Source organism: Pollicipes pollicipes, unplaced genomic scaffold (genome assembly GCF_011947565.3).
Source record: "Pollicipes pollicipes isolate AB1234 unplaced genomic scaffold, Ppol_2.1 Scaffold_6138;HRSCAF=7277_pilon_pilon_pilon, whole genome shotgun sequence".
Classification (NCBI taxonomy): Eukaryota; Metazoa; Arthropoda; class Thecostraca; order Pollicipedomorpha; family Pollicipedidae; genus Pollicipes; species Pollicipes pollicipes.
Window position 1 is genome coordinate 28,374,881 of NW_023596818.1, and position 15,858 is coordinate 28,390,738.

At 51.8% G+C, this 15,858-nt stretch overlaps 1 protein-coding gene across 1 annotated transcript; it reads left to right on the forward strand.

The window, feature by feature from the left end:
* Positions 1-1,304: 1,304 nt before the first annotated feature.
* Positions 1,305-14,271, forward strand: LOC119105537 (sodium/hydrogen exchanger 1-like). Its single transcript, XM_037229000.1, has 2 exons — positions 1,305-1,887; positions 14,069-14,271. Exons 1-2 carry the CDS (start codon positions 1,518-1,520, stop codon positions 14,269-14,271), a joined length of 573 nt encoding a protein of 190 aa, XP_037084895.1. The 5' UTR covers positions 1,305-1,517.
* The last annotated feature ends 1,587 nt before the right edge of the window (positions 14,272-15,858 follow it).

Sequence of the window (15,858 nt, forward strand, 5' to 3'; positions counted from 1 at the left end):
GCAGAGTGATAACAACGCTGCCTGACCCACACCTGCACCCATTAATGACCAGCGGGCAGCCAATGTTACTCCTGGAGGCGGTCTCCAACGCCACGCTCTGTGGCCTGAAACATAAAGCTGCAAGCGCGTGTATGCCGTGGTGGTGGCCATTGTGACCATCATCTAACCAAAGTTTGCAATGCTTCAGATGCACCCACCAACAGCAGTAAATCGTCGCTTATAGATCGATGACATCGGCTGACTGTACCACGCATGTGAAAACCCATAGCCAGACAATTTCCAGGCCATATGGACTCGTAGCAAATGTGACTAAAGGGGAAATGAAATTCTGCCCGCAAGATTTCACAAAAGATGGACCTTCCAACGGACTGACCAGACACATCCGTGTAGTTTCTGAATGTGTTTGGCTGCGTTAGTTGATGCTTTTGCATCATCCACAAAATGACAATCGATAGCACCGGTCTTCACATCGGTATGCTAGTTCCACGTTGTGCAAGGTGGATTACCGGTCAAAATATATATTGATCCCGCTGGGTCTGCGTTAACTCGACCCCGGTCTTTGAAACGTCCGGTTCGTCCGACTTAAGCTATAGCCTTCCTGATCCACAAATAAGGAACCTTTGGTAGGATATGGCCCTGTCCTGAACTAAATGCTACGTAAGTCAAGGGGAGGGGTTACAAAAGGAGCAGAACGATTACGGAAGACTGTAGCTCTGTGGCCAGCTCTGAATGCAACGACTGGAGGACGCCTGTAAGTTCTGAACTGTCATACTAAGTAGCATGCTTCCACTGTTGTGAGGCATCGAAAACCTTCTGTTCGTATTATATAAATATGCACACACACACACACACACACACACACACACACACACACACACACATATATATATATATATATATATATATATATATATATATATATATATAAAATTTATTTTTTATTTTTTATTCATTTATTTATATATATGCTTTACTCCGTATAGATATTCCTACGCCTGCAACAAGAAGCATTTCGACGAAAGCTGGGGTGTTACAATATCTGGGGGCATTCAAGCCTAGGCTCACTTCAAACAATCACATCAGCCAGGCCACCCATTGCATTTGTCAGTTATGCACCACCAGCCTTCCGCCAGCGACTCAGCTTTACTGACCCGCAGCCGACCCCCAGAAATCCCCGGTCCGTGACCTGTGTCACCGCCGACCGCGGGCAGCCCGTGACGTCACGCTGACCGGTGACGTCAGAGCGGCGGTCGGCGGCCGGCGGCGGTGGGCTGGGTCGGCGGGCCGGCCAGTGCCGCGCCGTCGCTCTCAGGTGACGGGGTGGGAGCCGCTGGGTCGCACGCCGACACCCAACGCCGCGCGGGACATGGCTCGGTGACGACCGCGCCTGCTAGGCGACGCTGTAGCGCGCACGCGGAGAACGTGGCATTGTACCCTCGGCTTGTGCGTGATTTCAATCGGTTTTAGCGCGTTTTAGGTGGTTTTAGTGTTGGCAGGAATCGGTTGGTGACGCCGCCATGCCGCCCCCAGTGCGTCTGCACTATGTGGTGCCTCTGGTCATCGCGTACGTGGTGGCGCGGTCGGCGCTGGCTGACATGAACAAGCCGGCGGTCACCGTGTCGTACGAGGTGAGCTCTGCCCGGCCGGCGCCTCACGTTGTGCCACTCGAACATCACGCCACGCCGACGCCGTCGGCCCACATAGACCCGGTGAACGAGAGCGACACCGGCTACCGAGACCCGCTGTTCGGTCCGCACGACCCCAACCGCCACTACCACCACGGCAAGGAGAAGCAGTACTTCCAGGTGGGCGTGGTGGACTTCGAGCGGGTGCGCACGCCGTTCGTCATCGGCTCCTGGATCCTGGCGGCCAGCCTCGCCAAGATTGGTGAGTGGATGCGGCGGGGGAGGCACCGGCGCCGCCTGGCAGGTCCTGATGCTTCAGTGGCCTCGAGCACGCGCATTAGAAGGTCTCGGAAAATGACTCGCCCGCCACGAACGGAAACAGCATGCTCACACATCACACTCCGTTTCTCTTGAAAGGCATAAGAGGTAGATCCACGGAACTGATAGGGCAGCCAGGTATTGTAAGGCAGTTTGCTATGGACTAAATGCGTGACCTTGGGCTAACATCCTTAAGGTCAAATCAGGCTCCAGATGAGCCCCCAGCTGGCCGATCCAGTAAGAGGGCGGTCTGGCGCCGCGTGTAATTTCTGCTGCGTTGGCCCATATTCGAAACAATTTCCGGCCACTTCTGTTCTGCTTCAAGCGACGGGTAGCGGACTTATTTGCAAACAGGCAACAGATCACGGACGCGCTGCTCCTCAGTGCGCAGATTTCACGATAAAAATGCTGGAGGGGCATCCCCCTTTCCAGAGTGCGTGGTTGTCATGGCACCTGACCGGTACAAGTCCGTTGACGTCTGCTCTAGATCTCAGGGAATGTTGAATGGCCACTGGCAAAGAATGGTAGAAGAACTGGATCGTCGTGATTAAGACTACGGGTAACTGGAATGCGGCTTGTTACCAAGCCAGGGTTTCATTTGCAGGTTCATAAAAAATCGCGCAGATACAGCCATTCACTGCGGAAGTTCCATAGAAAACCGAAGGGAGTGTTTCGTCAACTATTCATCATTCCTTACAATTCCATCGACCAACCTACCAGATGGTTGATGGTGTTGCAGACGTGACGTTGCTGGTGAAATTGGTCCATAAAAGACGATTGACGAACAAACCGAACACTTCTCAAGGAAAGGGAGATGGTCAGATGGGCTGTTACTCGCTTTATTAATGTAACGGCTTTCTTGACTCCTCCAACAATCATCAATGCATGTTAATGCGTGGAAAGACTGTGTTACCAATAGCAGCTTCGCCCCCCTTTTTGGGGGGGTGAACATTCACTGTTCGAACTTCCCTCAGTAGCTAATGCGCTCGCCAAATGGAGCCGCCTCCGTGGTGAACGAGCCAGTGCCGTGTCTTACTGCAGTGCCTCTGCTGCCGTTCTGACCAGATGGGTGCATGGCCGTCAGACGACCCTCATCACCACGACTGTCTACTGACTTGAACTCAGCTGTCATCACCATACAGGTGTATATGGACCGCACAACCATGGAGTCGCCACGGGTTGTGCACGACATGTTGACAAATATGTGGAACTGTTTAACAAATATTTATGGACGAGAGATGCATGGAATCGACTGAATGAGCTGCTCAAATGGGCCGTTTGTGTTTATTCAGAACGGTAAACTGTAGCAACCACAAATCCCCTTTGCTTATGCCAGACGCAAACTAGCAAATGGCCAAATGAGAAGCGCTGACTTGCTAAAATAGCAAGGAGCTAACCTTCACAGCAATCGTTTCACTTCTCATAGCGCCGGAAGGCGCGTATGTTCCACATGGGCAAAGAACTGTGGAAAATAGCGTTGCCCTGACTCATCCAGGACAGTGAGGTCCAAGCGGATCGTTAGGCGAGCCGGAACTGATTGAGCGACCTCCGAACAAAATCAGCCCTAATTGATGCGCTAATTGAACCAGTGAAAGTCACGGCGAATTGTAGAACATGCTTCTCGTACACCGGTAAGTGCAGCTGCTCGGAATCTGCCTCATCCGGTGCATCAAGTGCTCACCGGTTACCGGAGATGTTGTCACATTCAGTACACATTCTGAGAAGAAAAAAAACGCCATGTCCCAGCCGGGCGGAGCGGCGGATGTTGTCATCATAAACTGAGCACTGAACGCACAGTGCCGCCGCAAACGGCGCATGGCGCCGAGGCGCCCATGCCTGGGTGGCAGGGCGAGATGTTAATTTCACAAATATTGGTGCAGTCGTCACAAGGAATGATTTCGCTATTTTGTAGCAAAGCATATAATACATTTTGGTTAAGAATGGAATTACTTGTAGTCTTTTGGGCGCAGCGGCCAATGACGACTATTCGTCTAATGTATCGTGTTCATTGGAAATCAAATCTTTTATTTCATACACGAGCTCAACGGTCTACGAATCGTCACATGGACAGCATCCGTGACGAATTAAAAGGAAATCAGATGAGATGCGATTTTATAGCCCATAGGGCTCTATATTATCATTTACAAAAAATGAACACAAGAGAAAGAAAACTTTTTTGCCTTGTAGCAATGCCCGATTTCATGACGTTAATATGAGATTCTATTATGTTGAAAATACCGACGATAATTTGTGAATGACAGTTGCTTTCACTGACGTGAGAATCTTTTTCACTTTGGTTTTAAATGGCTTGACCGAAATGGCCTCTGGACTGGTTGGATCACGTGACATCCGGAGTCTTGGACTATCGGGGAAATTATGGTGTGGGATCGGTTCATATATATTCAGTGTCATATATACATCAAAACCTTGGTTGCATAGTGTCGATTGGCGGTGTGGTGTTCCTAGATCAGCCGTAGCGGCCAATACCAAATATCAGCCTGATATATATCACCTTTTGGCACTGCAATCGCTGGAAGGTCATAGTTGTCAACGCTTGGATTAACGACATCAGCGACTCAAAAGGATCGTGAACTTTATTTGGGTTGAGTCAAATGTTAATCCTGTGGGAAATTACATAAGATATATGAAGCCTAAGTTTAAAAAAATATTTACGAACATACCACCCGGTGCAAGCAAGCGCAAGATCGCAAATCGCTGAAAATACCAAAGTTGAATTTAGGATCGCCGTGGCTTTTGAATGATGAACAGATTGCGTTCACCGCGCATAGGAATACCCCGACCCAGAGTGATCTCTGAACTGGTTTGGTCACGTGGCATCTGAGTTCCTCAAATTTCAGTGCCGGCATGACGCCGGACCGATTGTTTATGTTACGGCATGGCTTCCACGGCACTAAAGCGTAGCATTCTGTTAGTGTGATCAGCTGTGATGTAAACTGGACCATCCGGTACAAATCCGTCGACACCTGCTCTAGGTCTCAGGGAATGTTGAATGGCACCGGAAAAAGAATGGTAGGCGAACCGGATCGTCGTAATTACGACTACGGGTAACTTGAATGCACCAAGCTAGGGATTTTCTATGTTACAGCATGACTCGCACTGCACTAAAACGTGGCTCTTCGTTTGTGTGACCAGCTGTCACGTAAGCCAGATCTTCCATCTTGTTTTTGGTTCAGTTCGTGACAAAACGCTGACCAATGCATAACATGCAGCTATCAGTAACAGTCGCATTTTGGCCTTACCGTGCAAAGGCCGATTGAACGTCAAGTAAGACAACACAGCTGCGCCTATATCTTGAGTTTGACCTTGGGTTATCGCTTGGAGTCATACCTTTAAATGCGTGACGAATCGCTTACATCCGGTTGGTTGGGGGTTATTACCGAACTGCTTTCAGGTCTCAACGAATTTGATTGGGCTGTCGATTACCATCGAAAAGGAACATCGAATTCCTTCCAACTTTACATGCGTAGATGAAAGAGGCTACATGCACGTGAAAATTGTTTGTAGCTCGCAATTTCAGCCTTCAAACGACGTCCTGTGCGTTTCTTGGAGCCTTCCTTGTAATCGAATCGGCGCTCAGACCGATTTGCATCGCTTGGCGGCCAGGGTGGTGCTCCCCAGAGTGCACCGGTGCTCCGAGGTATGGCCGAGCCAGACCCCCAGCTTTCTTGCGGTCACTGGCGATCGCTGGCGTTCCGATCCGGGGGCGCCCCAAGGTCGTGTCCGCTCCGTCACACAGGCCGTTGCCGTGTGGACAGACAGTCAGGCGGCCGCACAGTCCTGTCGGCTCCGTCACACCGCCGTGTCGTGTGGACAGACAGTCAGACGGCCGCACAGTTCTGTCGGCTCCGTCACACAGCCGTGCCGTGTGGACAGACAGTCAGACGGCCGCACAGTTCTGTCGGCTCCGTCACACAGCCGTGCCGCGTTGACAGACAGCCATGCAGCCGCACAGTCCCATCGGCTCCGTCACACAGCTGTGTCGGGCTGACGACAGGCAGGCGGCCGCACAGATCTTTTGGCTGCGTCAGTCAGGCAGCAGCACAGTTCTGTCGGCTCCTCCACACAGCCGTACCATGTTGACAGACAGACAGAGGTATTGCTCTGTCACACAGACTGACACCTGGAGCTGGCACCGGCGGTCTCGAGCACCACCAGACAAGAGGTCCAGGGAACTGCAAGGCGATGGGTTCAGAGCGCCAGTAGACAAGGGATCCAGCTCCAGAGTGCCATCAAATAAGAGTCCAGAGTAGATGCACGGATACATGAAGATCGTCATGATCGGGAATACTGTCACTGATGCCGAGTATCGGAGCATGTGGAGAAGGCCTGGGCACCTTTCACTGGCGTTCCGAGCTATCATACGTGCAGACACTTATGTGAGCAGCAGCTGGTGCCGTGACATGCCCACCTAGTGTGTCAGCGAAAGGAGACATTTGGAAGGCCGCAGCGAAAGCGACTGGCTGATAGCGGCTCCGTGGCTGGGGCCAATGAACTCAATTGTACAGCGGTAGCGGCCGGTAACTGAAACATGCGTTTTTTTATCTCAGTTAATCCCAAAGCACCGCGATATAAAACAACAGCCATGATAGGCCATAAAACGACAGTTATGATAGGTGATCTTGCTCACTGTTCATGCCTTTAAGCACCATAAGCCGGCCCAGGGTTACGAACATTTACGTGGTCGACTAGGTGCGTTCGGAGCTTATCAGATGTCATGACATAACACAGTCAGTCTGTCGATGAACAGCCATTAGTTGCCATCATATTACATGGATCAAATGAACGCACGTCTTTAGTTACGAAATTTCGATGGAAGCTAGATCATGTATCGTGTAAATCATGTGTAAACGAAGCATCCGGTTCGAATAAGACGGCGGGACACGAACAGGCGGTCTTCGGCCGAAAGAGCGTCCTCTCTCAGCCGGCCGGCAGCGCCCCATGAGCTCCAGCTCCGCGAGTCAGGGTGCCCAGATGTGTTGCGCGCGCCTCCGCCGGACGACCCTTGCCGGCACTGGGCCAGACGGGGCCGGCCGCGCCCCGGGGCGAGGTCACGGGTCAAAGGTGACCGCTGCCAGCTGACCCTGACCCCGGCGCTCGGGAACGCGTGACCAGGATTCTGCCGTCCCCGAACCCCGTCGGGAACGGGGTCACGGTGTCGGCGAGCTGCTCTGGCGGCGGCGCCACTGCACCCAGCGGCGCCCACTGGCAAACCGGACTCGGCTCGCTTTTTGTACGCTGGGTGACCGTGGCGGTCGAGTTGCATGACGTTACTTCACGGGGCGGAACCGAGGTTAGAAGCTGCCAATTTCCGGCAGTTAGTGGACGTCCTGCTCCACATAGAGCGTGAGGAGCGGCGCTATACTACTGTCAAAAGTGGGGGAAGCGTTTTGGTCTTGATCGTTTCGTAAATGCTTCTCTATGTTACGATGTTGTGCGCTTGCGCTGCGTAATGTAGCATTCATTTACCAGCCTCTGACCAGCCGTAGATCAGAATCATATCAGTGTTGCTAGTTCCGCGCTGGATGGCTATCGTCAGCTCCCTATCATCCGATTTCCCAAACGAAACCCAGCGTTACCGGTCGAGCTACCAAGAACGAGCCCATGTCAGTGCGACACGCGATACCGAGTATGACTAATTTACATGCAAAGGGATGGAAGCAAGGAGCTGGCAGCGGAGCGAGGTGAGGTGAGCTGCCTTCTCACACCTGGAGGTGACAATACGCACCTGGGGGTTACAAAGTGAGGTCAGTTGCCTTCTCGCACCTGGAAGTGACAACACGCACCCGGGGGTCACAAAGTGAGGGGAGTTGCATTCTCACACCTGGAGGTGGCAATGCACCCTTGGAGGGTCACATAATCAGTGAGCTGTGCCTTATCCATAGTCGTTGTTGTGGTGGTACGACTCGAGAGGACGTAAACACAAATGCTACCTGCTCCCGATCGGGCATTTAGACTAATAGCGCCCCGTCCCTTCCCAGCTGCATATCTTGCTCTCCGAGTTGTTGTCTTTGAGTTGAGTACTCCTTGCAAGTCGAAAACACGAAAACACGAAAACACAAAACACGAAAACACAACACACAAAAAGACTCTTTTACTTCCAGTAAAGCTCAAGAGATGAACAGAACCGGCAGCTGTCAATACGTTACACCCTCCGGCGCATAATGGTGCTTATCAGCGTCGCCAGTGCGCGAATTCGTCTTGTCGCTCAAAATGGCCGCCGGCGTGTTCCTGGCTTCGCAGTCAATCAACCTTGGCTGTCACCAAACTTGAGGCGAAATAATGCTTTGTCTCTCTCTCTCTCTCTCTCTCTCTCTCTCTCTCTCTCTCTCTCTCTCTCTCTCTCTCTCTCTCTCTCTCTCTCTATCTCTCTCTCTCTCTCTCTCTCTCTCTCTCTCTCTCTCTCTCTCTCTCCTCTCTCTCTCTCTCTCTATTCTCCTCTCTCTCTCTAGTCTCCGTCTCCGTCTCCGTCTCCGTCTCCGTCTCCGTCTCCGTCTCCGTCTCCGTCACCGTCTCCGTCTCCGTCTCCGTCTCCGTCTCCGTCTCCGTCTCCGTCTCCGTCTCCGTCTCCGTCTCGTCTCCGTCTCTGTCTCTGTCTCTGTCTCTGTCTCTGTCTCTGTCTCTGTCTCTGTCTCTGTCTCTGTCTCTGTCTCTGTCTCTGTCTCTGTCTCTGTCTCTGTCTCTGTCCTGTCTATGTCTCTGTCTCTGTCTCTGTCTCTGTCTCTGTCTCTGTCTCTGTCTCTGTCTGTCTCTGTCTCTGTCTCTGTCTCTGTCTCTGTCTCTGTCTCTGTCTCTAGTCTCTGTCTCTGTCTCTGTCTCTGTCTCTGTCTCTGTCTCTGTCTCTGTCTCTGTCTCTGTCTCTGTCTCTGTCTCTGTCTCTGTCTCTGTCTCTGTCTCTGTCTCTGTCTCTGTCTCTGTCTCTGTCTCTGTCTCTGTCTCTGTCTCATGTCTCCTTGGTCTCTGTCTCTGTCTCTGTCTCTGTCCTCTGTCTATGTCTCTGTCTCTGTCTCTGTCTCTGTCCTCTGTTCCTCTGTCTCTGTCTCTGTCTCTGTTCTTCTGTCTCTGTCTCTGTCTCTGTCTATGTCTCTGTCTATGTCTCTGTCTCTCGTTCTTGTCTATGTCTCGTCTCTGTCTCGGTCTCGTGTCTCTGTCTCTGTCCTCTGTCTCTGTCTCTGTCTCTGTCTCTGCTGTCTCTGTCTCTGTCTCTGTCTATGTCTCTGTCTCTTTCTCTGTCTCTGTCTCTGTCTCTGTCTCTGTCTCTGTCTCTGTCTCTGTCTCTGTCTCTGTCTCTGTCTCTGTCTCTGTCTCTGTCTCTGTCTCTGTCTCTGTCTCTGTCTGTCTCCCTGTCTCTTTCTCTCTTCCTGTCTCCCTGTCTCTCTCTAGGTCTCGGTCTCAGCATCGTTTTACGCTTTCAGCATAACAGCAGACAATCAGGTTTGCAGTTTGAGATGCTGGATGCCGAAACAAATGTACGACATTTGTCTCACAGCTCCTTCCGCTATCAATCATATTGGGAAATCTGTTTCATTCCACGGCGTTGTGTATGCAGATTTATTCGCATACAATCATGGAACCATCACTCAAGTCACGTGCTCACGAGAGCGCGTGCTCCAAATACCCTCCTTCCCGTTCAATTTACATGATGGCACGCCACTTGGCCTCTTCGGTCATGCGAGCACGTGTGTCCGGCGGTACGCCGCGTGAGACATCGCTGGTCGGTTGCGTACGCTGACCTTGCCTCTGCAGGATTTTGGCGCTCGCGGCGCTTTTGACGTACCCACATGGATGAATATGTATGGGTGGCGTCGGGCGAGTGCGCTTACCCAGGTAAAGTTGGATGGAAGATGAGTTCGGGGTAGTTGGGAAAGGTTGGATGTCTGGGCCTTGCTACGCTGCTCTATTTCAGAAACTTGATTTTGTACGCAAGCAATTTGCATGAATGCAGATTTTATCTGATTGTAGCTCATCTGCGTTGTTAATTCTGAGAGATATTCATTTTAAATGGAGCACTTTTGGACTTCACTAAGACCAACTGTAAAACAAAAAACTTTACTTCGTAGCATCGCTATCAAGTCCGAATGAGCATGAAGTGGAGGGCCTTGTCGCTCAAAAACGCGAGAACCTTGGTCGAAAACTGTCTACTCTGTTTATTTCAAACGGGCATGTGGCGTTTGTGCGTGCAGTTAACAAGTGCGGCGGGCGACCACTAAGTCGAGATCGAGCGTTGGGCGGTGACGTGCCGGCGACGCGCGCACCTGGGGTACATGTGTGGCGGTAGGACGCGAGCTCGTCTCAAGCATGATTGTGATGCTTTGCAAAAGCCCCTCCATGACCAAAAAATATGTGCAACGCCTCTCGTTGGGCCAGCTGTGTACGAAACGGGAATTGCGAAGCCGTGCTGTGACAGATGCATAGTCGGCATGCTCAGTCTTCCATGCCTCATTCTTTTCAATCTGCAACCTGCTGAGCCAAGCGCTGCTGTGGTTTACGGTTCCGAACTGGAAAACCTGTTTGAGTTCTGCCCCGCAAGCCATATTTCTTTTGTATTCAGACATTTTCAAATGCCAAGACAATAAAAACTCAGATGTGTCATTCGCATTTACTGCTTTTTGGTGCACGTCTAAGCTCACCATTACTTTTAACTAGATTATGTGCTGAAGTGTTAATTGCATGATTTCTCGTGAAAAGTTATCATGCTTTGGTGTCACTTTGAGCCTTGACAACCTGACCGGCGGAGAACACACTTAAGATTTTTTGAGATACGAGATCAGCGTCACATCCGAACCAGGCCCATTCTGTCAAAATATCGTAAGCCACCTTAAACTGGCATGGTTTTAAGCCCAGAGGCGTTTGGAGCTTCACGTCATTATGCTCTAAGACGATCCCGGGCGAACTTGCATGTTTGCGACTGACCTGAATATTCCTCCCGGAACAGACATCTGTTCAGTTAGCTCAGCAGTGGTGAAAGCTTTGCAACACTATCTCAGCCCTGAATCGCAAACCAGAGAACCCCCGCCCTTACCCACAATAGTCCTTACGTATGTGCTGCTATCTCGTGACCTTGACACCACCGTTCCGGCGGCTTTTTGGCCTGCCCCCCCCCCCCCACACCTACCTTTATAAGGGACGCCGTCGTCGCACCAAGGTGCACAAAATAACTGACATCATGCGGTGCCAGCGGTTTCCTGAGAAACTAATCAGCTACTCAACACCAATCCGACTGCGTTCCAAAAGGCTGGGTGTGCTGTTTCAGTCATTACCACCCCACACGTACTTCCAGACATCCCAACGAAACTCATGCCAATCTTGCACGGTTGTATGGATACCCGTTGTCCTTTAAACGTGCACCCAGACGCCTATTTTGGCCACGCGAACAGCTATTACTTCTGCACTGCTCACGGCAACCGACTGTCATATCCTGTGGTCGGTAATGATTTGTCACACCGCAAGCCGCGCACTGCACGCGAGCCGGCCTGCTGGAACACGCGGCCGGGAACAGCTCCCGGAAGTGTCTGGGGTCACGCCCTGCTCCCACAGGAAAACACCCTCGGCCTCAGCAGGTATGACGCACGTCTGTCTGCGTCGGCCGTAGATCAATCGGCGGTCGGAGGCCGGATCTGTAGCGTGAACAATGGCTTTGTGTGTGTTTGGGCGAGTTCTGGCCCACGTTGTAGGGAACTTTTTGGTCGCGCCACAGGACCTTGAGGCTCAGATGGTGTAGTTCTTTGGGGTTCGAGAGCGGGAGTTTCAAAGCCCAGTGGGCGAGGCTGCGGCCGACAGGATGTCGCGTTTTTGGTGTCTGTGCAGATGTATGAATTGACGCCCCAGAACAAGACCTATTTGGACTGCCCAAATCGTGTGACCTAGTGAAGTCGAAAAGCAGTCTACGGGCCAGCTGTCAACCAACGCTCCTGCATGACTCTCAGCTGTCGTTCGGGAAGCCGGAGCTGCGAGGGCACAGACGGGCAGCTGGGACTCGACGCGCCCGACTGAGCGCTATCGAGGAGCGCTTGCGGCGGCCGGGTGGGCGCGGACCAGCGGGCACGGCTGTCAGCCAGGAGGGCCGGGTCCGACCCGACCTCGCCCCACTTCAGAGGAGGCCAGTATCTCAGCCCGGAGCCTGCAAACAAGTGTGCGCAGCCGGGGCAGAGCGCAGCGGGGGGCTGCAGGGCCCCAGCGGTGATCGAGGCGGGTTACTAAGCGCGGCCGCGTGAGTCACCGATGAAATCCCGGATGGAAGGTCACAGACCGCAGAAAGTCCCTGCATCGCCCAGTTCAGAGCCGATGCTCCTTCAAGGTGCTCGCTGCACCGTCCATTGGGGTCTAATTTCTCCACTCTGCAGCCGGGCAAGCGGAGTTCTCGTTTTAAGCACCCCGCTGTCTTCCGTAACGTGGACCACTTTGCGCTAATGCGTTGCTAATGGTGGCGTATTAATGGAACCAGAAGCGTTTCCAGCTCCAACACCAGTTGTGTCGGAAGGGGACTAATGGTTGCACTGCTACTAAATGCGTTAGGACCGAGAGACACGAACGCTGAACATACTTCGGGCCGCCGACGTTTAGCACGCGACCGAGCGTTGAAATCGGCAGCCAGCCAGTTAGCTCAGTTATCTTGGCCCACAACTGCATGCAAGCTTACGGACTTCCGTAATCGCAAATCATGACTAAGGTGCTGACAAGTCATATGGTAATGAGAAGGGAGATGCTCATGCACTTACTCACACTCATACACTCTGCACCGATAGGCGGGAAAACCTTTGAGTCAAGTGGCCATCCTGGTTTTTCCCAGCAGGATCCCACTTATTCGAGAGCATCAAAGCTGTCGCACACGCTCCCCATCTGAGGAGAAGACCTCTCAGCAGCTCAGTCTGCATCACTGACTGCTGTCCTGTCCCAGGCATGGTTCTGCTTGCTCCCGAATCTGCAGTTATGCTGTAGATTGCTTCCCGGTGGGTTCACACATTTCGGTGATTTCAATCATTATGACTTCCCGGTGGGTTCAAACATTTCGGTGGTTTTGCGCATTACAACTTCCCGTTGGGTTACACATTGCCCTTGTTGTTGATGCATCTGTCGTTGTTGTACCGCTGTTGTTGATGCATCTGTTGTTGTTGTACCGCTGTTGTTGATGCCTCCGTGGCGGTGACTTGGATATGTAAATAGATGTGGGGAGGTGACGGTAGGGGAGGCTATAAGTGCAGGCTGTGCAGGACATAAAAGTAGTGAGGTCCTGAGTACGGCAGGGCTGGGGCATGCAAACAGGAGCTCGCCAGTGGAAGGCGCCAAGCTCAAACAGGAGCTCGCCAGTGGAAGGCGCCAAGCTCAAATCGCTGATAGGAATGGATAAGGATGAAGTGGGCATGGTCAGAGAAAGTGACACAATTCCATAAATGTGAACGCAAGTCGAATCACACGATGAATGCGAGTTAACGCATGAGCTTTGTTTATTGTCTTCGTGGCATAATGCTGGCCTGCTTGCATCTGGAGATGGCGGGGCTCATTTGGAATAGCTCCCACCCGCGGCCAAAGTCGGAAAAGTGTAGGGTTCGAGCCTGGCGCCCGGCCAAATGTTTTCGATCCCGGCGACTATCAGCGTGAGCACTGCCGACACGAGCTGAAATAGGTGCTGAAGATGTCTTTAAACACCAATAGTTGTGATTGATATCTCGCGTTTGTTTCATTACGCCCGTCTGGTTGTTCTCGACCCGTGAGTTTCACTACGTTGTCTGTTAATACGCCCGACGAAAGGGCTACAGTCGAACCAGACGAGGAACAACACGCAGTCTTTAGAGAAGCGACGAACTTTTGAATTACTCTCACGCATTATCTACGCAAAGCAAAACTCAGACAGGCCTTTCTAGAACAGGCAATATTGTCTGTTAGTTTCGAACAGCACTTGTACCTGTCCTGACAGCTTTTGTATTTCTAAACAATAATTTTAATGAGCCGCCCAAAACAGGTCCGTCGGTCGAAGCAGCTGACGAGCTCACAGACACATGGCAGCACTGAGCTGCTTTGTTCCGGCAGGGCTCAGCACTGGCGTAAGCCTGCTGCACGTGCCTCGCTAGCCAGCAGCGTTGAGAGCCTCCGTTTTGTCCGACTGGCAGGGTTCCACATGTTTCCGAAGCTGTCGCACATGTTTCCCGAGTCGTGCCTGCTGATCGTCATCGGCATCATCGTGGGCGTCATCCTGTACTTCGGAGGCCTGGGGGACGTCGAGGCGGCCCACCACCTGGACCCCGACACCTTCTTCCTCTTCATGCTTCCGCCCATCATACTGGACGCTGGCTACTTCATGCCCAACAGGTGAGCGAGAGGCGACATGCCGGCACGGCGTTAGACTTGACACTGGCATCGCTTGCGTCACTGTGCACAGGGCCTTAATGTGAAGCCTAACGTGGCACTGCTTGGAACATTAAAAGGCGCATTTTCTGCAATTTAATAAACGCCGATTACACCCAACACAACAGAGGGGCTTTCAAGCAGCGATTAAGTTGGCGAATAGGCTGGACAGGTCGACAAAAGGTTGCGTAGCTGGGTTGGTTGGGCGATAACTGCCTCTGGACCTGTCACCAACGTATCATCATTATGGCAGGTTCATCCGCTAAATCCGTTGTCATTCGACATCACCCGTGGTCCGCGAAACTGGACAGGTTAATGGGCTCAACAGGCTTAGAAGAGATGGGAGTCAAGAATTCAAACCCAGAGCACACCATCCCAAAAATTGAAAACCGTTGGTTATATGTGCCATTTTGAGACCAATTTCAAAATGCCAGTCTCTGCCCCTCAACACGCGGTAAATTCCGCACCGAAAATCATTCCACCATCCTGTTTTTTCTTCGGGGAATAAGGCTATTACTGCTGTGTTATGTAAGTGGATAATGCTCCTCGCAAATGCACTGAACAGCTTACGAAGTCAACTCAAGTTTTATAAGCCTGACAATTTTGCCTTTTGCCTTTAAATCCAGGTTTGCAGGCAAATGCCGGGACACGTTAGCATGCTGCACTTTTGCAGGTTAATCCTGCTATTGAATTGAATGGGATTCAGCTCTCTCAGGTTTTTGCCAATTTCTTGGACGTGATTGGAAAAGGTCGCAGAAAAGTCCCGGCTTTCCCTGGACATTCTTTGCACAAGTGTCAAGGTTTATTCTACGTGGGCTGCGTAAGCGGTTCCATGTGCCGACGTTCTGCGCGCGGACTTGCGTTTCCAGGACTTACTGTTGCTTCCGGTGCATGGAACAGCTGTACCACCGGTGTCGTTATTGCAACTTAAAAAGTAGCGTGGTAAAGGTGGTCCTGCGGCTCAAAAACCGGAGAATTTTTACACCGCTTGAAGAGTATTGCGGGTTATCAACGCAGGTATAGAAGGGATGTTGCTCGCGATCTAAATGCAGAGCGCTGTACTTTTCGTCAATATTTACGCAACCAATGGATATACGCAGTGAAAAAGGCGTGTTGAGTTGGATTAAACTGGGTGCGGAGGGCGTATGCTACCTGGGCCAGCACAACCGTGCTAAGAATGGCTAAGGAAGAAAATTCATGCACGTGTAAGAGAGAGAAATGAAAAAAGAAATCCACAGGGGCGCTTCCAGAGATGGGAGTACAAGGGGTTATGTCGTTGAAACATGTAACCCTGAAACGTCATGTTGCATACACTTTTCACTTATGTGAAGTAAACATGCTAAAAGATAACGTTTGTCGAAGGCGAGTCGAGAAGCGACAAAAGAGGAGGGGAGGGGCTATTGCGGCACACGGACTGACTGCCCACAGCGAACCAGCGAACTGACAGCCACAGCGAACCAGCGAACTGACTGCCCACAGCGAACCAGCGAACTGAGCCCACAGCGAACCAGCGAACTGACTGCCCACAGCGAACCAGCGAACTGACAGCCCACAG

Bases quoted from the DNA above. Each gene is read 5' to 3' on its own strand.
- LOC119105537 (XM_037229000.1), top strand. From the start codon at position 1,518: ATGCCGCCCCCAGTGCGTCTGCACTATGTGGTGCCTCTGGTCATCGCG. The intron at 1,888-14,068 runs GTGAGTGGATGC...TCCGACTGGCAG, and splicing joins GGCCAGCCTCGCCAAGATTG to GGTTCCACATGTTTCCGAAG.